Source organism: Lagenorhynchus albirostris, chromosome 5 (genome assembly GCF_949774975.1).
Source record: "Lagenorhynchus albirostris chromosome 5, mLagAlb1.1, whole genome shotgun sequence".
NCBI classification, from domain to species: domain Eukaryota; kingdom Metazoa; phylum Chordata; class Mammalia; order Artiodactyla; family Delphinidae; genus Lagenorhynchus; species Lagenorhynchus albirostris.
In genome coordinates this window covers 40,003,133-40,026,325 of record NC_083099.1, presented here as the reverse complement: position 1 = coordinate 40,026,325, position 23,193 = coordinate 40,003,133, and the positions used below count along the sequence as shown (strand labels likewise).

Here is a 23,193-nt window from a genome sequence, read left to right as displayed (position 1 = left end):
ACCTACTCTGTGCTACCTGCCTTTGGTTGCAGCATGTGACGATGTGGTGTCTGGAGCTGTGACAGCCATTCTAAAATTATGGAACTATTGGTTAGTCTATGGACAAAAAGCCAAACAGCTGAGGAGAGCTGTGTAGAAGGATGGAGAGAGCCTGAACCCTTCAAGCCATCCCCGAGACCTCCCACTCCACACCACTGCAGAGTCCACAACGTTAATCAGTTTTCCTGTTGTTTGCAGCTGAAAGCAGCCCAACACCCACTGGGGCTGAAGCACTGAAGTAGAGTAAGGAATACTTAGTCTTTATAAGGCCTAGAGGTGATAATTCTCAAGAAACCTACTACTATTACCCCTTGGAGGGGAAGATGACTGAGTTCTGGGAAGATAATTATCTGCGTTAGACTGCCTCTGAAGGCAAGAAACAGAACCTCCAGCTTCAAGGAACATAATAAATAAGCTCCAGGGTCAGCTGATCTGGGTGCTCAACAATGTCATCAGGAACCCAGTCTCCTCCCCTCTCTCTGCTCAGCCATTCTTCAGATGGGCTTCATCCCCAGGCTGTTAGCAAGATGGGGGCATACGGAGTCTGCCTGCCGGTGCAGGGGACGCGGGTTCGTGCCCCGGTCCAGGAAGGTCCCACATGCCGCAGAGCGGCTGGGCCCGTGAGCCATGGCCGCTGAGCCTGCGCGTCCAGAGCCTGTGCTCTGCAACGGGAGAGGCCACAACAGTGAGAGGCCTGCATACCGCAAAAAAAAAAAAAAAGATAGGGGCATACTTCCACGCGGCACACCCAGACACAACAAGGGTCTACCAAGTCCTGCATGCTCTGCCCCCTCTCCATTATCCCTCAGACTTCGCATCGTGATACTTTCCTCCTTGCCCTCTCCCTCCAGCTGCATTTGCTTGCTCTTCTTCAAACATGCCGGTGGACTCCTGCCTCAGGACCTCTGCACTCGCTGTTCCCTCCACCTACAGTGCTCTTCCCATACATGTCCATCTGGCTCCCTCATCTCCTTCAGGTCCTAAGTATCACCTTCCCAGTGAGGCCTGCCTTGACCACACTATTTAAAATTACAACCAACTCCCCATCCCCTTTCAGGCTTAATTTTTCTCCAGCATGTAACTGCATCCATCATTCCTTTGCCTCTCTGATTGTCTGGGCTCCCCTTGCCCAAAAGGTGTGCTCCAGGAGTACGGAGATGCTTATCTGATTGCCCTCTCTTCACTTCTCCCAGGGCCTAGCAGAGTATGTGTTCCATAAATTTCTGTAGAAGAAAAGACAGACAAGAGATGGACAACATCCAGAGGGAGAAGTGGGGGAGGGAGGATGTTTTCAGAGATGGTGACCCCATCGCATCACCCCCTCCCCAGGCTTCCCCCGGCATATCTCATCCAGAATCGCACATGTGGGGCCTCAACCAGTCACTGGCAAGGAGAAGGGACTTCCTTTAGCTCCACAGTGGGGCTGGGGTCAGCGGGTGTTGGGGAGAGGTGGACCCCTGAACAAAATAAAGAGAGGTAGGAAAAAGGATGAGGGGAGTGCATCTACTTCCTGGTTCTCCTGGGCTTTCTCTCTGTGGCCTAAAAACAATGGCCATCTCATCCCTTCACTGCCAAGCGTCTAAAAAGAGTCGTCAACCCTCACTGCTTCCACTGCCCTACAGCCCAATCCATGCCTCACTTCCCTGGAATCTGGCTTCCACGCCCATCTGTGCCGCACCAGGGTTATCAATGTTTCTAAGTCCACTGGGGCCTCTGGGGCCTTATCTGGCTCTGCCCTGCTGGCCACGGCAGCCTCCTCTCCAGCCCCAGTTCTCTGGCAACCTGTCCCACTTCCAAGGTCATTGTGCTATAAGGACCCCCAACAACGCCGGCTGCGTCCCGCCCCCTTCTCCACCTGTTTCCAATTTCATCTTCTGGGAAATGAGCTCCAAGCCTTGGAGAACTGAAGCAGGTTTGCTCTAAAACCCTAAGGGCTTCGACATCACAGCAGCCTCCGCGGAGAGAAACGAGGTCCCCAAGCTGGGCTGGGGGCGCGGGGTGGCGCCAACCCGGCCGCTCTCCCTTGGGGGAGGAGCGTCCACTGCTCCCCTCGTCCCCCTGCCCGCGCGGCCCCAGCCAGATACCCGGGCCCCGCGCCGCGAAGGCGCCGCCGCGTCCGCCGCGTAAGGAGACGGGGCATTGGGAGCCCAAGCGTAGTGGGGCGGGGCGGAGGGGCCCAGGGGCTGCGGGAAGCGCCGAGAGGGTGCGGCCGAGCGGGACCCGGACTCCTTCCAGCCGCCGCCCCGGGGGCGGAGGGGAGGGGCCCGCGCGGCCTTATTGACTCGAGCGCCGGCGCAGCCCGCTCGAAGCCCGACCCGTCGAGCGTCGCGCCAGCTCGCGCCCATGCAGCTCCGCCGGCAACCGCTTCCCGCGCCACGGCCGGGGGACCCGTACCCCGCCGCCCCGCTGCTCGCGCTGCTCCTGCTGCTCGCCCTCCAGGGGGCGGCGGCGGCGCCCGCGGGGTCCGGGGAGCCCGAGGACTCCGGGTGGCGTCAGGACGCGGAGCCCCCGCGCGGGCTCCTGTCGCAGGCGGCGCGCGCGGCGCTCCACTTCTTCAACTTCCGCGCGAGCTCGCCCAGCGCCCTTCGAGTGCTGGCTGAGGTGCAGGAGGGCCGCGCGTGGGTGAGTACCAGAGCGACACAGTGGGCGCGCGCGGGGACAGGCCGCGAGCCGCGTGGGTGGTGACGCCTGGGTACGCGCGCCTGTGCGCCCGGCGGCGGATCCGCGAGGGAGACTGTGATGCGCCAGGCCCCTGCTGGGATCCCGGCTCGCGCCTCGGCGCTGGGAATTGTTTAGGCGTGGAAAGGCTAGTCAGTGCGCGGAGTCAGTAGAAAGCTGGCTCGTTCTTTCTGGCATTTACGAGGCCATAAAGATTTTTTACAGGGCAGCTCCCATACCTGGGAAAGAGGTGCATGGGGAAACTGAGGAGCAGGCCCAAAAGGCAAGGCTTGATCTTTTCTGCGACTACCCAGAGTTGGTTGCTATGGGGTGGTCACGGAGCATTAGTTCAGGGCGGAATTTCCAAAATCTGAGCCAGTTTCCAGGCCGAACCGCTGACGTTCCCTGGTTAATTGCAGGCCATCCTGCAAGGGCTTCAGGATAATATTGCAATTTACGCGTTGGCCTGGGCAAGAACCTTCGTAATCCTGGCGTCTGCTTTAATCTAATGGGAGTGAGTGAACCAGGGCTGTTTTCTTTGTGAACGGAGTGAATAAGAACGTGGCAGCTCGTTCGGTTGCTGATTTCAAGGCACTGGCTGTAGGTACCATTTTGTGCCTGTGGAGCTACGTTGCTTTCTTCATCAAGTAGAAGATTACGAAAGTTACAGAACTACACTTAGCCTGTCCCAAAAGTGACGATGCTTTTTCCAGTAATCCTCCAATATTCCACGAAGCCTGTAGACTCAGCCTTAAGGAATCTAGAGTTTAGTAAATAGTGTAAATAGAATTTTAAAGAGTGGCTGTAGGATTTTTCTTTAAGACTGTTCTAGACGTGGTGTTAAGGGTGTGAGAAAGCCATTTGGAAGTTCGGCCTTGGTTCTTCAAAGACTTAACCCTACACCCAACTTGTCTAGATTTATTGAATGGTGAAATAAAATTTTTCCTAAAAAAAGGCAACCTGTGCTTGTCACCTGTCCTAACAGATCTTTGCTGTGTCAGGGAGGAAAAAGTTCAGTTTACCAGCCCAACAGAGAAGTGAGGGAACAGAGCTTGAGAACTTTTATCAAAGTGAGTGAGTCGCCACCTCCCAGAGCCCAAAGAGGGGCCCCCCTGAATATTTCCTCCCTGGTTATCAGTGGCAAGGATTCCCTACAGAACACCAAGCTCCGATTTCTAAAGTGCACCAGGAATTTTTCAGGTCCTAGGAATTTTTTTTTTCTTCCTTCTAAGACCATAAAAATAATTAAATAATAAAATAATTTGCATTTTCATGCATTTAGTTAACCCCTTATTGAAAAAATAAAATACTTGGCACTTTTCATAAAATGAACTAAATCCAAGTGAGTTAAGAAAAACTTCCTGTCTTATCCACAGAGAGCTCAGTTACTGTTTTCGCCTGTAATAATATAATCCTGAATTTCAAAGGGATCTCCTTTTTTGGCCTAAAAAAGCTGGGAGGGATAATCAGTAAATTAGAGACAGGTATGCAGAAGAGGGATGAGGAGTTAAGAAGTAGAAGAATCCAGGACATTGACCCTAAGAAAAGGTACCTTCCTCGATCATCTGGTTTACCTTTACATTTCTTCCCAAAGTGATTATAAATGTTTTAACATCAAGGAGCCAAGGAAGAGAACTTAGTGATTTTCAGGACCAAGACTCTAGAGACTAAAGTGGTTTCAGTTTCTCCCTGGAATTCAGTGAAATTGCTTGATTGATTGAAACTGCTTGAATGAGGAGAACGGGCACCACCTGCAAGGAGCCTTCAATGCAAGGAGTTTCTGCTTCAATTACAAGAGCAGTCGTAGCATTGACAAGAGGTGGAAAATGATAGACCCTCAAAACTCTTTATCCAATCAGTGCATTATTAGAGTGAGCACTGAGTTGCTGGACAATATCTGTCATTCCTCTAGGACTGACCCGGGGTTAGCAGGTGGCTGGGTGGGCGAGAGAAGTGTAGCTGATAGCATCCTTCTCCATCCTCGGGGTCAGTGCATCCCTTTGTATTACAGATGAGAGGCTGGGACCAAGTCAGCGTTTTTCAAACTAATGGCACACTATTGGGTTATGAAATTTATTTATTGGTTGCAGTTTTTTTTTGTTTGTTTTGTTTTAAATGAAATAGTTTGGAATACAAACTGTTTAGAGTGCATTGCAGAAGACAGGGTAAGTAGTGCCTCAAAATGTTGCAAACATATGTATGAACTGGGTCATTATGAAGCATGCAGTTCTTGCTATGTGTTTCAGCTGAAAAAATTTTGAAAGCCAGTGAACCAAATGATTCTTAAGACCTCTTAACAGCTCTGAAATTCCTTGATTCTAAGTGATGTTTCGGTTCTGCAACAAACCCTCATTTTAGGAACACTGTTGCCCTCTAGTGGTAAAATGCAGTAATAGCTGTGGTAGTAAATGCAAGGAAGTATTGAGAAGAAATCAGAGCTAGCTAGCGAGCTTGCGAGCATTCTGTTTTGTTTAGTTTACTAATTGTAAGGAGAGATCACAGACCATGACTTGTGTTCCCTCATTGCCCTTGTCTGATGACATCTCTTTCCTGACCATACACTACCTTTCCACGACCAGGAGGCTCGTATTTTTCTGATGCCTTAGGACCCAGAGCATGGAGGGGTGGTGTTGAGAGCTCCTATGCTACTCAGGGTATCCTAGATCAGCCCTGCTCCCGACGATGTGGGGCTGTCTCTTACACTGAGACAACTATCCTCTGGCCAATTGTAATTCCTACGACAACTGCCCCTGCCCCAAGCAGCTGGTGAGAGGCCAGCCCTTCCCTGGCATTTGGAGAGACTGGCGAGATCTTTATGTGCACAAACTTCAGGAGAAAGGCAACCCATTTGAAATCATCCCTTGCTTAGGGATTGCTCACAAGGACCAGGCCAGGACCAGTAGTTGGAAACATATCAATAATTGAAACAATTGACCAAAGGTGGGGCAGGAGGGAGTTACGCCCAAACCTTAACTGCTTCAATTTAAATTAAAATCAGTAAATATAAAACTATCATCTGTCTTTTTGTGTAGGGCGAAGGCCATTAATTGGCACTCCTTGCAGTCTTTCTAGCAAGAAGACACACCCATATTGGGCATCTGTGATTTCCATTTTTGTTTACTTACAGTGGAGGGAGCACTTGCAAACAACACAGTTCACGATCCTCTCCTTTCACTTTTTTTTTTGACTTTTCTTGCCTAACTATGACTCACCCATACGCAATTTACCAGCAAGAGTTTTAGAGACTTGATTTCATCAATTCTTTCTACTGCATTTAACTTGGATTTTGTGGACGTGACATCTTTTTTTTGTGCCCCCTCTTCACCAGAACATTTAATTATGCAGTTAGGTAATGAGTACACCTGGCATAGGTAAGTTTGGGAGCAAAACAGCTGACCTCTGGTGAGAATCGGGCCGCCCCAGCGCTGGTGGGCTGGGCTGCTGCCCACCCCCACCCCGCGCGCGACACAACGGAACAGAGCCGGTCTGATGAGCCACAAGGCAGCTGGGTGAGCGCCTAGTCTACTAAGAAAAAGCTTCTTCTTTTATCCCTTTTCAATCTATGAAGCACTTTAATGCAACACAATTCATCTAATTACTGCTCTCCTTGAAGGCTTCTCTCCATTAATGTCAATAATTTAGAGGTGATGGTTCACAAGAATAGGAAAGCGATACATCAAGCCGACCATAGAAATGAAAACTGGAGACTGAAGAAGGCCGCAATGAATACGGAGGGGAAAGATAAGTAATAAAACCCTTAAGTGAAAGAATCTCTGCTTTCACGCTAGCAAGGCTCCTAAGTGCTTTTACAGCCCTCATGAAAGAACAGTAGGGGGTGGCTGTCGGCAGGATGCAGGTGGCGCTCCTCAGCGCCCTCTGCCGTGAGGATGAAACATAACAATCCTGAAAGCACAGAACCGAGGCCCACGCCCGCCCTCCCTTCCGGGCACTGCCACTGATGAAATGGCACAGGTGCCCCCAATGGCTCCGCTCACCTCCCACCGCGGCGCCCACCTGATCTGCAGGCTCTGATTGCAGAGTCTGGGTCCAGCATTAGGTGGGAAAGGCCACTGGCCCTGAGGGTATACTTAGGCCTTGGCCTTCCTGGCCACGTCCCTCAGTCGCTCAAGCCAGCTGCACGTGGATGAGCTAACGCTTTTAACCAGCTTGTAAGAAGTTGTTTTTGAACAGCAAACTTTTTTTTTTTTTTTTACCAACCCACAGCATTTCCACTTGTCTTGCCACACGGGGAGTCATGGCCAAGGGTGCGTGTGATCGTGGAAGTTAGTAGTGATCCCAAATAAATTAGGCCACCGTTGGTGGGTTGTGAATTTAGCCATCAAGAGTGTGGCCTGGCTGCACGCTCTTCCTTGAACGGCCTCAGTGGTTCTGCTGCAGACGGAATGTCAATAGCCCTAGAATGACTAATCTTAATGAGACAAGGAATGTTAAATCCACACACATATACACACACACACAGTCTCCCAGATCCAACCTGACCCTTGATCTCAATTCATCAGCATGAATCATCCTAGAGATTTAGTCACACTTTTGCAGCCGTGGTATTTATTTGCCTTTGTGACGGCCCCTCAGTTGAAGAGGTTTGCCCAGAGCTGGTCCCACAGTAGCCGTAGCAGTTCCCCACTCTGGGTTACTGCTTAGGATGGCCCGAGACGCCTCTAGCCAGTAAAGTCGAGTTATGAAAGAGTCTTGTACCGTAGCTGTGTACGAGAGGTACGTGAACCCACAACGGCCCCACGAGGAGGTGCCAACACAGAACACTATGTAAAGGATCCCAGGTAGTTTTGTATCTGTATTAGTTTCACTGCTGTAACAAATGACCACAGACTTTGTAGGAAAAAAACAAAACAACTCCCACAAATTTATTCTCTTACAATTCTGGAGGTCAGGAGTCTGAAATAGGTCTCACTGGACTACGATTAAGGTGTTGAAAGGGCTGCATTCTTTCAGAAGATTCTAGGGGAGAATCCATTTCCTTGCCTTTTCCAGCTTCTAAAGGCCGCCCGCACGCCTCCATCTTCACAGCCAGCAGGTAGCACCTCCTGAGTATAACATTACTCTCCCTTATAAGGACCCATGTAAGTACACTGGGCCCACCTGGATAATCCAGGATACCCTGTCCAACTCAAGATCCTTAACCCGATCATATTGGCCAGATCCCCTTTGCCTTGTAAACATGTTCACAGATTCCAGAGATCAGGATGTGGACATCTCTGGGGGCCATTACTCAGCCTCCCACACCCAGCTTCCGGGTGGCTGCGAGCTCATGCAAGTATTTACCACACTGCCGAACATGTGCCTCTACCCAAGAGGTGGCAGCACTGCCTGATCTCTGCAGCCTTGGTAACCTCCTTACCCCCAAACACGCCCACCCTCCACACCCCGTGTTGGTACCTGACTGTAGGCTGCTTTGTTCTCTTGCCCTGCATGTGTGTCTGCTTCCACAGGGTGGAAGGCCTCCCTTCTCTTTATCGCCACTGTCCTAGCATAGGGACCTCCTAGAGACAAATATGAAATATTAGATGAAAACAAAGGTAGCTGGAAGGGTGCTGGGACCACTGGGCATCAGGAACAGGAGGCTGGGCCAGGCCCCGACCCATTCCCAGCCCTCCTACAGGAGGAGGGAGATCGAATACCTCAAATCTCTTACAACCAGCCTTTTCTAATTTTCTGAGCCCCACCTTGAGCTAGAGGGGAAGCGGAGGGGAACACTGCCTCTGGCCACTTCTACCCTGGCTCCTTTGGAAGAAGGGTCAAGAACTCGTACTCAGAGTTGGCCACACAGATGAACACACAGTATTCTGTCTCTCCACTGCTCCTTAGCCTGATGAAGTGTCCCGTGCAAAGGTATCCTTGGACCCCACAGGATGGGGCCTGATCTGGAGGTCATTGACTTTTGTTCCGTAAACTGCAATGCCTTATCTGGCATTGCCCATAAGGCATTGCCCGAGAGAAGGAAAATGCAATGAGATAATTCCAGGGTCTAATGTAATACGCCGATGTTCTCTCTGTCCAGAACATAAGAGCAGCATAGCAATTTTGGTCCACAGATGAGTTGTTTACTTATCTCCAACTAAGCCTGACTCATAAAACTAACCTTATAAAATGAAGAAGTTTGCTTTTCCCGGAATGGCATGACATTTATGTTTTCTTACCAAATGTGAAGGCTGGAGGGGACATTTAGAAGCCCAGTCTGTTAGGCCAGTGAGGCCCACTGTGTGCCCGAGGGGAGATTAGCATCACCATTCGAGCTCTTGACAACTGGTCTGTCCCCACTGCCCACCCCCTCAATGTGGAAACATGAAGTTTAAGGCTGTCACCACCGGCTCTAAGGTTACATGAAGGAACCATGCCTAGGAACCAGTGGCAGAGAGAAAAAACAAAAGACAGGCTTCCCCCAAAGCACAGGGTTTTCTGTTTCCTTTTTTTTTTTTTCGCTGCGGGGCATATGGGATCTTAGTTCCCCAACCAGGGGTCAAACCCACATCCCTTGCAGTGGAAGCGCAGAGTCCTAACCACTGGACTGCCAGAGAATTCCCAAGGGTTTTCTTTCTGTAGATGAGCTTTGGGCAGAATCTTATCTTTGGAGACTCCCAGAGTCTCGGTGTTTTCGTGACCCCTGCGGCATCCGACAGCAAGGTTTCTCTGGGTACCATCCCTGCTCTTACATTTGCCCTAGGTTTTTGTTGTGTTTTTTGAGTGAGTTTAAAGGGGGTGTTAGGTTTTTAAAATGTGCTCTTAGAATAATAAATACCTATTCTCCATCCCTTATCAAGTTCCTCAGTTTTATGTCCAGTACTCACACCCAGTATTTCAATGACTTAACTTTAAACAAGCAAGCAAATGTTGTATAGTATCTAATATAGAGGTAGTTGGACACGTGTTGGAGGAGACATCTCTGATCTACTGACATGAAAACAAAAGCTTTGTGTTTTACAGAAAATAGCTTTGTACTGAAAATGAGACATGGCTTAGTAGAGTTGCTATTAGAACACGTAATTTTTAACTTCCTGGATATAAATGGCATTACACGGCCAAGTCGTTATCCATGTAGCAGGAAGGAAGGAGTGAATTTTCTTCAAAAATGATTTAAATCCAGACTGCCTTCTCCACATGTTCCTGCTTGAAAAACAGCACATGCTGTGTTGCCACGGAGTTTTACCAGCTGCACCCCCTGAAGCAGAGGGTCGATCTGTCCCACGAACTTCCTAAATCATCATGACCTGATTTGCCAAAGACTCCAGGTGGACCAAACTTTGAGATGACATTCCTCCGTTTCGTTTAGTTTCATGATACCCTCAAACCTTTGGAGAGGATTAATTGTCATGTCCTTAATCTCCTGCTTATCTGTCTTCTAGTGACAGTCACTGGAGCTACTTGTTACTTCCTGTCCCTCCCTCTGGACTTCAGTGGTTCCACTCAGTATCTAGAGAGAAGTTCTTAAAGTGTGGTCCCTAGCAGTAGCAGCATTAGCATCCCCTAGAACTTGTGAAAATGCAGGGTCTCAGGCCCCACTCCAGGTTTACTGAATCAAAACTTGGGGTGGGGCCATCACACTGTGTCTTACTTAGCAAAGCCCTCCAGGAGATTCTGTTCCAGCTCAAGTTTGCGACCCATGGCTCTGCAAGAAAGTCCCTTAAGGGACCTTCTCTAATCTGGCCCCATCCACCATGGTAACCTCCACTCCAAGTATCCCCGCTATTAAGTTGCTAATCTCCCCAGCCTGGCTGCTCACCTGTCTTCCTGAGTGTCCTCGCCCTCTCTCTCCCCAGTTGTCTCCAGCCTAGTCGTCCTGGAGATTTCCCCCTCCTGCGCTGCACTGGCTCAAGCTCCCACTTAAACCCTGCCTGAAAGAGTGCATCCAGGGACTCCTTCCAGAGTCTCAGATCATCGTCACTTCCATACTGTTGTGGTTTGTTGTGGCCTCAGAAAAGATACATTGAAGTCCTAACCCCCTGGACCTGTGATTATGACCTTACTTGGACATAGAGCCTTTGCAAATGTAATCAAGTTAAGATAAGGCTATACTGGGTTAGCGTGGGCCCTAAGTCCAGTGACTGATGTCCTTATAAGAAGGTCATGTGAAGATACAGAGAGAATGCCATTTAAAGACAGAGGCAGAGACTGGGGTGATCCAGCTCGAAGGCAAGGATTGACGGCTGCCGCCAGAAGCTCAGAAGAGGAGAGGAGGGCTTCTATCCGGAGCCTCAGAGGGAGGCCGGCCACGACAACACCTTAATTTTGGACTTTTGGCCTTCAGAACTGTGAAAGAATCGATTTCTGTTGTGTTAAGGTACCCAGTGTATGGTACTTTGTTACGGCCACCCTAGGAAATGGATACACACTCCACTCCCTGCCTGGCTCTCTCTCTTCCAGAAGGTCTGCGTGGTCTTGTCTACAGGAACTGTGGTTTTAAGCACAGTCCAACTCTCTCAATGCCTCTCTCTCCCCCCCTCCCTCTCTCACACTTCACGCCCGCACACACACTCACACTTCCCACACACACACCAGGCAGCTTTCTTTCCGCCCTCTCTTAAAGGGATTGACTGGGTCTGTTTGTATGACCTCTGTCCTGTATAAGGGGAGAGCAGGGCTCTGGAGCCAGGCTTCGCTACTTACTGGCTCTGTGACTTTGGACAATTCCTTAACTTTGGGCAAGTGCCTCAGTTTCTTCATCTTTAAAATGGGGATAAGGTCAGTATTTACCTCAAAGGACTCTTGTGCTGTGTTAAGTAGTTCCTGGGCACTGGGTTAAACCACATGAAGCATGTAGTGAGAGCTCAATATATATATATAACATATATATTATAGTTTTTATCATGATTCTACCCAGTGGCTAGCAGAATGCTTTACACACAAGTGCTGAATAAATGCTTGACATTGATTAGATAGGGATTTGAGGAACATTTTTTTTTGACCCCCCCCCCACAAAATCTAGTGAGATGAGTTTGTCCTATGAAGGCATTCTATGGTACACTTTCTTAAACAAGACTTTAAAAGTGGCCTGTTTCCCTCCGAACTGATTGCAAGGGAAGCCCCCAAACAAAGTGCTGGTCACTCTCCTGAAGAACCTGTCCTGAGGCAGGGCGGCTGCCTGGGGCTACCCTTCCTCATGCCCTTTGGGGACAAAAACCAAGGAACCTACAAAATCAAGCAAACACACAAAAACAGGTTAGAACATAAACCACATCATTGGTGGTCCGTGACTGTAAAGCATTTAGTTCTAGGCCACAGTACCTAAGTCCTCTTTTACACGTAATTAAAAGGAAATGTGTAGCAAAGAGCTACTAATTCATTCCTTCAGGTTATACAGCCATATAGTAATTTGCTTTGTTTGCCAACTTTTTCTTTACATAAAAAGCTTTATTCCGGAAAAGATTAGAGCAAGACGCTGTGCCCCTGGCTGTGCTTGGATAGGGATGTGAACTTCCTAATCCGTATGGCATGTGGGCAGTTTTGGCAGCGTGGGGATGGGAGAAGCAGAGCCCCATGATCCGCTCCGTGGGAACACTCCTCACGTCAGGAAAGCCAGACCTGCCTGTCACCTTCCCTGCGACAGCCTAGGCTCTTTAAAAAATGTCTGTGTAGCTTTTCAAAAAATGTCTTTAAGTGAATGGATTAGCTTTGCACCATCTGGCCGTCACAACACGTGTTGTCAGCACAGAGGGAGGAACACCTGACCTTGAGAGTTTGGCTTTGGCTCCGTCCCAGGTACGGAGCTTCTAGATTCAAAACCACTCTAGCGGGCAGTTTACCTCACTCTGCAAATCTGATCACACCAACAACATGAGGGACAAAAACACAAGTTTAAGATACGGGGTGGGGACATCCATACCGAGTTACTTCGGACTTAACGTTTTTTAAATGACTTTCTATCTTGTTAAAAGCCCATTCATGTACTTGTTGGTTCCAGGTACAAAGCTGAGGGAATAACACCCTCATTACCTTTGCTTCGTGGAGACCCCTCTCTGATGGCTGTTTATTCTCTTTTATCCCCTTTCCCATTGTCGACTGAAAAAAAAAATGCACAACCTATAAGTTGAGAATTATGTTTTATTCGATGAACTTAGAACTATAGCCCAGGATACAGCCTCTCAGATAGCTCTGAGGAACTACTCCAAAGAGGTAAGGGAGGTGCCAGGATAAGTAGGAGTTTTTGCTGGAAAAAAAACAAAAACGGGCTTCCCTGGTGGCACAGTGGTTGAGAATCTGCCTGCTAATGCAGGGGACACGGGTTCGAGCCCTGGTCTGGGAAGATCCCACATGCCGCAGAGCAACTAGGCCCGTGAGCCACAACTGCTGAGCCTGCGCGTCTGGAGCGTGTGCTCCGCAACAAGAGAGGCCGCGATAGAGGCCCACGCACCTCGATGAAGAGCGGGCCCCCGCTTGCCGCAACTAGAGAAAGCCCTCGCACAGAAACGAAGACCCAACACAGCCAAAAATAAATAATTAATTTAAAAAAAACACACAAAGACAAAACAACATGTAGTTCAATGTCAGAAGATTACTGCTGATCACAAAAACATCTCAAGTTAGTGATTTTAGTGCTTTTCTATGTATGGGAAGATGCAAGAGTCTGGGCTTATGTAAATCATTCCTTTGATAAGCATCTTAAATATTTAGGGCCAGTATCCTGTGTTTCTCCATCCCGAATTCCCCTCAGGGCGCACTTTCGGGAAGCCTGCAACATCCTTTGTTTACTGAAATGGCAGGCGACATTCGTTGTCCACAGTGCCTCTTCTTGGTCATAAATTTGACCAACATTTGGGAGGCATTTCATGACCAGTTTTGTCCCGTGGCTCTAGGAAAGCTCATTCCAAGATCAGGTGAGGATTCTGTGGATAGGCCACTCAATGTGCTAAGTTTTTTGGATTAGGCCCTGTCGATAATCTAAAATTCTCTGGATTGCCTGTTCTACTAGTCTGTTATGATCCAGGAAATGTTTTCTCTTGTTGCTTCTTCCCATATCTACAGTTGCACTATTACAATTATTCTACGTAGAGTTATATATGTGATTGATTGCCTCAAGACATTTAGCCGTCATTAGTTTTGTTGGAGGCCTGGTTACACGTTGGGTAATGCAAGAGACAATAATCTCATAAAATAGACAGGATGTAAATAATACACCTGTAATGTTAATGAAGTATGGCAGAGAAAGGCACAAGCCATAAATAGCTTGAAAACAACAAGAGAACAAATTAAAACACTGATTAGTATAACTAGTTGTAATCTGGTCTCAATAAGCCATCAAACCCACAGGGGAGCCAGCTGGATAAGCCAAATTCTGGAAGGATCATGTAGAGAGAGAAAGGTAAATGTTTCATCTTTGTTTACAAAGGTCCACTTTATCAGTTTGTTGTAGATCAAAATTAGCGTAAAGAGAAAGATTTTCAGGAAAAAATTAAAAGCCAGTATATTTCAGAAAAAAGTCATAAAATTATAAACCATATTTATCAATTCATTCAGTCCCATGTAATTAATTCCAGTTGATCTGGATGAAGTCATCAGGTTTTCCGTTAGGGTTTTGTAACTTCTTACTGAGTCCAGTGGTATGATCTAAAAGTTATCAGAAACAAATTTGTCAAAAGTCTTTTTTACGAATCCTCTTGAGAATCGTCATTTTATAAAAGCATCAGAGTAAAACAGTGATTGTCTATAAATGACAAAAGACTTAAAATGGCATGGTTAAAGATCCGTTTACAGTGTAACTGACGAGAAACTTGGTTATTTCTGTGTCATATGACATTTTAAGATAACAACTAGAATTATAACTGATAACATTATATCAGGACTTATCATATTTTTAGGAATTCCATATAAGTTTTGGAATATCTATATTAATGATATTTACCCATAAAATAAGAAGGTTTTATCACACTTATTTGACAATGTTTCCCATGTAATTTAACATGGCAAATAAACCTAATTAGTTTAATATCTCTCCTTGGGATGTTTCAGGGGTCCTTTGAAGCATCCCAAAGTTAGTTGGAAAGTCAAAAGAATCTTAATTAGAATTTGATATTTGGGAAGTTTGTTATAAAAAAAAAGTCAAGTTTTTAAAACACTTGGTCAAATAGGATCATAGGTCACTGTGAAGCAATAGTTATTCACTCAACCAAAGTGATAGTAAAAGATTTTTAAGGCAAATAACAGATGATTTAGAAGGCAAAGAAACTCACAATCTGTTACCAAAAGTATTTAGTTCAACATTCCAAGAAAACTCTTTTCTCTTAACACAGAAAACCAAACTCCAGTCCTGCACCAGCCCACCCTGAACAACAAAATTCACTTACCCAATTAAATTCAATCCAAACCCAGCCTGGCCATGCATGGAACAACTTTTTCAGAGCTGTCTTTCTACAAACCTTTCACACTTTCTATATCCATTTTAGTTTGTCACTTATTTTTCCGCCCTGAGACAACCAGCTCTAGGACAAAATCTCTCTCTTCCCTTAACAAAGTGTACTTCCACTCCTCATACCTTCTTTGCCAAAAACACTCATCCTACTTTCCTTGCATACTAGATCATGTGAACCTGGAATTCATTCTGGCCAGTTTCCTTTTATACTTGGAAATATTTAATTTGTAAGTGCTTACTAGTTAATTAAATAGAGCTCTTTTATAAGTTTAATTTTGATAATATTTTCCAGAGGTAGAAACACCTATATGTGTAATGTACACACTGACATAAACAAACAAAAATAGAGATCTCATAGCTTCACTTTAACACTTAGTTTTGAATCAGGTATTACGGTATAAACTTACTAGTTTATAAATAAGTTGGAATAAGTCAAATTTATTTTCTCAGATGACCAAGACTTTACTATTGATATTTGGGGAAAAGACTTCTAAAATTTGTATTCTTGATAATCCCCTAAGGAAGCTGTGAATTAGATTTTGAGCGTGGGAGCCTTTCCAATGGTTTGAGTTTTAAAAGGCCATTTTTTTCCTTTTTTTTTTTGTATCAGGTTTTACCTGATTAAGCAGATTAGGCTCAGTCTCAGGTCCTTGTAGCTTATCTACATTCCTGATTTGTAGAGATTTGAAAACCAGACAGTTGCTTTTCATTCCCCAGAGAACAGATCTGCTGCCTAAATTATACTAGAAGATTGATTTGTCCAAAAACATTTTCTTTAAGTTGCTTTTTTTATATCAGTGAGAAGATTTCCAACTAAACTGAAATTCAAGAGTTCTATGTCCTAGAATTTTAAGCTTTTATTTATCATGCTTTCAAAAGTTTGCATAAGGGATTCAACAAAGGCCCTCTTTCTGAGTGCACAGGTTAAACCTAGAGCAACAATCTCCATTATTGTTTTTATTGGCCCCTGAATGTTAGCACTCAGTTTTTATTTCATATTGTGTGGTCTCAGGTAACCCTGTTGGTTTCTTTTAGTATGTTTAACTAATATTGTCTGGGGGCGGATTTATATGCCCTGTCTTATACCAGGAAGGGGGAGACATAGTGTCTGTCTTACAGTATAATTAGGGAAAAGAGATGTAACCACCTTATAAAGCCCATTTAAACATACCAATTTATGTAAGCTTTCATTTCAGTTCTATCAAGTTTTATACCTTTAGCTTTAGTTTCCTTTAGGACCCCATCAATAAGTCTTGGTCTTACAAGGAGTCTTAGATGCTTTTCCTTTTTTTAATCTCCCAACCATTTAATCTATTTTTGTATAAAAGGCTCTGGGGTCCCCAGTGAAGGGCTGAGCTGAGGGATTCAGGCCCTTTTGTCAATCTTTTAACTTGATTAATTGGCCTAACTGTCGCCCCAAGCAATTGCTGGTCAGGTATCTCAATGTAATTCCGCCCCCGCCCCCCAGCCTTTATATATATAACTGGGGTAAATAAAGCAGACTTGTTTGGGGCCTTTTATGTTGGGGGCCAATAGGGGTCCCTTTAACCTACCTAACCTTAGGTAGTGTTGTATCAAAACCTTTTGTTTTAATCCCATTAACATCTGTTTTATTTATCCCATTTCTTAATAACCATCTAAAGATTTTTATCCTTTTGGAAGGAGTCCCTTTAAAATTTCCACCTTGCTGGGAAGAAGTCTCTAGACTTTCCCCTCAGTTTTTTCTCCCTCCCTCCCCATTAATCAACCTAATTTACATTAGTTAACCTAATGTTTTTATTAGGATTTGTTAGACCCACTGAGGGGAAGCAAAGGCCACAAATAAGACTTCCCAAACAGTTTTTTTGTTTGTTTTAAACTAAGGGAGTGGGACTTCCCTAGTGGCATAGTGGTTAAGAATCTGCCTGCCAATGCAGGGGACATGGGTTCGATCCCTGCCAGGAAGATCCCACGTGCCGCAGAGCAGCTAAGCCCGTGTGCCACAACTACTGAGCCGGCGCTCTAGAGCCTGCGCGCCACAGCTACAGAGCCTGCAAGCCAAACTACTGAGCCCACGTGCCACAACTACTGAAGACTGAATGCTCTAGGGCCTGCGTGCCGCAACTACTGAGCCTACATGCTGCAACTACTGAAGCCCGCGTGCCTAGAGCCCGTGCTCTGCAACAACAGAAGGCACTGCAATGAGAAGCCTGAGCACCTCAATGAAGAGGAGCCCCCGCTCACCACTAGAGAAAGCCCACGTGCAGCAATGAAGACCCAATGCAGCCAAAAATTTAAAAAAAAATAAATAAGAAATTAAACTAAAGGGATTCTTTTGATTAGCCATTTTATATATACATATACCTATACATCTCCACCTTCTGATTTTTTTTATAGGTGCCAATAAACTATATAATAAGAGCTCTCTAAAAATTTACCAATTTTGAAGTTTCTCCAATTTAAATGATCCATCATCTGGCCATTAACAAGATATATCTTAATAGTGACTCAGACTAGGAAGATGAAAGAGGCATCCCCACAAGAGAGTGCAAAGCCTACACAAGATACAGAAAGTTTACTCATGGGAATCCCCTGGCAGTCCAGTGGTTGGGACTTGGCTCTTTCACTGCAGCGGCCCGGGTTCAGTTCCTGGTCAGGGAACTAAGATGACGCAAGCTGTGCCGTGCAGCCTAAAAAACAAGAAAACTTTACTCCCCAAAATAGTCAAAGAAGGTAAAGACCTTTGTTGCACAGGTTAAGATGACAAAGCCCCTGAGAGTTGGTACAGCCAGACAAAATGACTTCTCAGAATCCCAGCCTATTCCACCGACTGCCAAATGTGCACCATATGTGCACTTTCCGGTCATATGGTAGTTCTATTTTTAGTTTTCTAAGGAACCTCCATACTGTTCTCCATAGTGGCTGTATCAATTTACATTCCCACCAACAGTGCAAGAGGGTTCCCTGTTCTCCACACCCTCTCCAGCATTTGTTGTTTGTAGATTTTTTGATGATGGCCATTCTGACTGGTGTGAGGTGATACCTCATTGTAGTTTTGATTTGCATTTCTCTACTGATTAGTGATGTTGAGCTCTTTTCATGTGTTTGTTGGCCATCTGTATGTCTTATTTGGAGAGATGTCTATTTAGGTCTTCCCCCCAGTTTTTGATTGGGTTGTTTGTTTTTTCTGATATTGAGCTGCATGAGCTGTTTGTATATTTTGGAAATTAATCCCTTGTCAGTGGCTTCATTTGCAAATATTTTCTCCCATTCTGAGGGTTTTCTTTTCGTTTTGTTTATGGTTTCCTTTGGTGTGCAAAAGCTTTTAGGTTTAGTTAGGTCCCATTTATTTATTTTTGTTTTTATTTTCATTACTCTAGGAGGTGGGTCCAAAAAGATCTTGCTGTAATTTATGTCAAAGATTGTTCTGCCTATGTTTTCCTCTAAGAGTTTTAGAGTGTCTGGCCTTACATTTAGGTCTTTAATCCATTTTGAGTTTATTTTTCTGTATGGTGTTAGGGAGTGTTCTAATTTCATTTTTTTACATGTAGCTGTCCAGTTTTCCCAGCACCACTTATTGAAGAGGCTGTCTTTTCTCCATTGTATATTTTTGCCTCCTTTGTCATAGATTAGGTGACCATAGGTGTGTGGGTGTATCTCTGGGTTTTCTATCCTGTTCCATTGATCTATATTTCTCTTTTTGTGCCAGTACCATACTGTCTTGATTACTGTAGCTTTGTAGTATACTCTGAAGTCAGGGAGCCTGATTCCTCCTGCTCCATTTTTCTTTCTTAAGATTGCTTTGGCTATTTGGGGTCCTTTGTGTTTCCATATAAATTGTAAAATTTTTTGTTCTAATTCTGTGAAAAATGGCCTTGGTAATTTGATAGGGATTGCATTGAATCTGTAGATTGCTTTCGGTAGCATAGTCATTTTCACAATATTGATTCTTCCAATCCAAGAACATGGTATATATCTCCATCCGTTTGTGTCATCTTTGATTTCTTTCATCAGTATCTTAGTTATCTGCATACAGGTGTTTTGCCTCCTTAGGTAGGTTTATTCCTAGGTATTTTATTCTTTTTGTTACAATGGTAAATCGGATTGTTTCCTTTATTTCTTGATGATCACAAGAGATTTCTGTGTATTAGTTTTGTATCCTGCAACTTTACCAAATTCATTGATTAGCTCTAGTAGTTTCCTGGTGGCATCTTTAGGATTTTCTATGTATAGTATCATGTCATCTTCAAACAGTGACAGTTTTTTTTTTGTTTTTTGTTTTTGCGGTATGCGGGCCTCTCACTGCTGTGGCCTCTCTTGTTGCGGAGCACAGGCTCCGGACGCGCAGTCTCAGCGGCCATGGCTCACGGGCCCAGCTGCTCAATGGCATGTGGGATCTTCCTGGACCGGGGGCACGAACCCGTGTCCCCTGCGTCGGTAGGCAGACTCTCAACCACTGCGCCACCAGGGAAGCCCAACAGTGACAGTTTTAATTCTTCTTTTCCAATTTGTATTCCTTTTATTTCTTTTTCTTCTCTGATTGCCATGGCTAGGACTTCCAAAACTATGTTAAATTAAAGTGGTGAGAGTGGACATCCTTGTCTTGTTCCTGATCTTAGAGGAAATGCTTTCAGTTTTTCACCATTGAGAATGATGTTTGCTGTGGGTTTGTCATATATGACCTTTATTATGTTGAGGTAGGTTCCCTCTGTGCCCACTTTCTGGAGAGTTTTTATCATAAATGGGTGTTGAATTTTGTCAGAAGCTTATTCCTGCATTTATTGAGATGATCATATGGTTTTTATTCTTCAATTTGTTAATATGGTGTATCCCATTGATTTGTGTATACTGAAGAATCCTTGCATCCCTGGGATAAATCCCACTTGATCATGCTGTATGATCCTTTTAATGTGTTGTTGGATTCTGTTTGCTAGTATTTTGTTGAGGATTTTTGCATCTATGTTCATCAGTGATATTGGTCTGTAATTTTCTTTTTTTGTGATATCTTTGGTTTTGGTATCAGGGTGATGGTGGCCTCGTAGAAAGAGCTTGGGAGTGTTCCTCCCCCTACAGTTTTCTGAAGAGTTTGAGAAGGATAGGTTTTAGCTCTTCTCTAAATGTTTGATAGAATTTGCCTGTGAAGCCACCATCTGGTCCTGGACTTTTGTTTGTTGGAAGATTTTTTTTTTTTTTTTTTTTTTTTTTAGTATGCGGGCCTCTCACTGCTGTGGCCTCTCCCGTTGCAGAGCACAGGCTCTGGACGCACAGGCTCAGTGGCCATGGCCCACGGGCCCAGCTGCTGTGTGGCATGTGGGATCTTCCCAGACCGGGGCGTGAACCCGTGTCCCCTGCATTGGCAGGCAGACTCTCAACCACTGCACCACCAGGGAAGCCCTGTTAGAAGATTTTTAATCACACTTTCAATTTCATTACTTGTGATTGGTCTGTTCATATTTTCTATTTCTTCCTGGTTCAGTCTTGGAAGGTTGTACTGTTCTAAGAATTTGTCCATTTCTTCCAGGTTGTCCATCTTTTGGCATATAGCTGCTTGTAGTCTCTTATGATCCTTTGTGTTTCTGCGGTGTCAGTTATAACTTCTCCTTTCTCATTTCTAATTTTATTGATTTGAGTCCTCTCCCTTTTTTTCTTGATGAGTCTGGCTAAAGGTTTATCAATATTGTTTATCTTCTCAAAGAACCAGCTTTTAGTTTCATTGATCTTTACTGTTGTTTTCTTCGTTTCTATTTCACTTACTTGTGCTGTGGTATTTATGATGTCTTTCCTTCTACTAATTTTGGGTTTTGTTTGTTCTTCTTTCTCTAGTTGCTTTAGGTGTAAGGTTAGGTTGTTTATTTGAGATTTTTCTTGTTTCTTCAGGTGAGATTTTATTGCTATAAACTTCCCTCTTAGAACTGCTTTTGCTGCAGCCCATAGGTTTTGGGTCATAGGTTTTCATTGTCATTTGTTTCTAGGTTTTTTTTTTTTTTTTTTTGCGGTACGCGGGCCTCTCACTGTCGTGGCCTCTCCCGTTGCGGAGCACAGGCTCAGCGGCCATGGCTTGCGGGCCCAGCCACTCCGCGGCATGTGGGATCTTCCCAGACCGGGGCACGAACCCGTGTCCCCTGCATCGGCAGGCGGACTCTCAACCACTGCGCCACCAGGGAAGCCCCTTTCTAGGTATTTTTTGATTTCCTCTTTTATTTCTTCAGTGATCCATTGGTTATTTAGTATCATACTGTTTAGCCTCCATGTGTTTGTGTTTTTTACAGTTTTTTTTCCTGTAGTTGACTTCTAATCTCATAGCGTTGCGTTCAGAAAAGATGCTTGTTATGATTTCAATTTTCTTAAATTTACCAAGGCTTGATTTGTGCCCCAACATGTGATCTATCCTGGAGAACGTTCCATGTGCACTTGAGAAGAAAGTGTATTCTGTTGTTTTTGGATGGAATGTGGCATAAATATCAATTAAGTCTGGTCTAATGTGTCATTTAAGGCTTGTGTTTCCTTATTGATTTTCTGTCTGGATGATTTGTCCATTGGTGTAAGTGGAGTGTTAAAGTCTCCCACTATTTTTGTGTTACTATCAATTTCTCCTTTTATGGCTGTTAGCATTTGCCTTATGTATTGAGGTTCTCTTATGTTGGGTGCATAAATGTTTACAATTGCTATATCTTCTTCTTGGATTGATCCCTTGATCATTATGCCCTCACTTATCTCTTGTAATAGTCTGTATTTTAAAGTCTATTTTATCTGATGAGTATTGTTACTCCAGCTTTCTTTATTTATTTTTAACATCTTTATTGGAGTATAATTGCTTTACAATCGTGTGTTGGTTTCTGCTTTATAACAAAGTGAATCAGTTATACATATACATATGTTCCAATATCTCTTCCCTCTTGTGTCTCCCTCCCTCTCACCCTCCCTATCCCATCCCTTTAGGTGGTCACAAAGCACCGAGCTGATCTCCCTGTGCTATGCGGCTGCTTCCCACTAGCTATCTATTTTACATTTGGTAGTGTATATATGTCCATGCCACTCTCTCACTTTGTCACAGCTCACCCTTCCCCCTCCCCATATCCTCAAGTCCATTCTCTAGTAGGTCTGTGTCTTTATTCCCATCTTACCCCTAGGTTCTTCATGACATTTTTTTCTCTTAGATTCCATATATATGTGTTAGCCTACGGTATTTGTCTTTCTCTTTCTGACTTACTTCACTCTGTATGACAGACTCTGGGTCCATCCACCTCACTACAAATAGCTCTTTCGTTTCTTTTTATGGCTGAGTAATATTCCATTGTATATATATGCCACATCTTCTTTATCCACCCAGCTTTCTTTTGATTTCCATTTGCATGGAATATTTTTTTTCCATTCCCTCACTTTCAGTCTGTATTCAAGTTAATGAGTTTCGTGCTTTTCTATGTACGGGAAGATGCAAGAGTCTGGGCTCACTGAAATTATTCCTTTGATATGCATCTTAACTATCTAGGGCCAGTATCCTGTTTTTCTCCATCCTGAATTCCCCTCAGGGTTGCACTGTAGGGGCTTTACAGCTGCAGTGTCCTGTGTTTACTGACATGGCAGGTGACCTTCTTTGTCCACATCTTCATTCCATTGCCCTCCCATGGCAGCCACTTTGAAAAGGGCTGTTGTATATTCTTCTGTCTGTAAGTGCTCTTATAAAAGATATTGTTGGTGTGTGTGCAAATTTTTATTTAAAACATTTTTGTAAGTGCTGTTTTGCCATGCGTTTTGTTGCTTCTGTTTGCACGCCCAGCCTTGAGGAGCTCTGTTGGTTGCTGTACGTATGGCTAGTTGGCTACCTCTCCCTGCTGCACAGCAACCCCATTTTACCTGCCCGCCCCCAAGGGACGCACACCAGATTGCCTCCCACTTCCCACCACACAGATGATGCCTCAAGGAACATGCTCCCACGAGTCCCCTGTAACAGCATCACAGCTTCTCTGGGACACATACCCAGCAGTAGGTTGTTGGATCATAAGGTGTGTGCAGTCTTGATTTGACCAAGTCAGCCAGACTGCCTTCCAGCTAGACTGCACCAAGCTACCTCCCCCCAGCAGGAAGGGGACCCCTTCCAGGGCAGTCAGCTCTTGTTCAGCACTTGGAAACGAACTGTC

At 45.0% G+C, this 23,193-nt stretch overlaps 1 protein-coding gene across 1 annotated transcript in view; it reads left to right on the top strand.

The window, feature by feature from the left end:
* The first annotated feature begins 2,340 nt into the window (after positions 1-2,340).
* Positions 2,341-23,193, top strand: part of RARRES1 (retinoic acid receptor responder 1) — a 40,926-nt gene continuing 20,073 nt past the window's right edge. Inside the window, exon 1 of the mRNA XM_060149900.1 lies at positions 2,341-2,661. Within this exon, the coding sequence (XP_060005883.1) occupies positions 2,383-2,661 (279 nt within the window). The 5' untranslated portion in view covers positions 2,341-2,382. The remainder of the gene's footprint in view (positions 2,662-23,193) is intronic.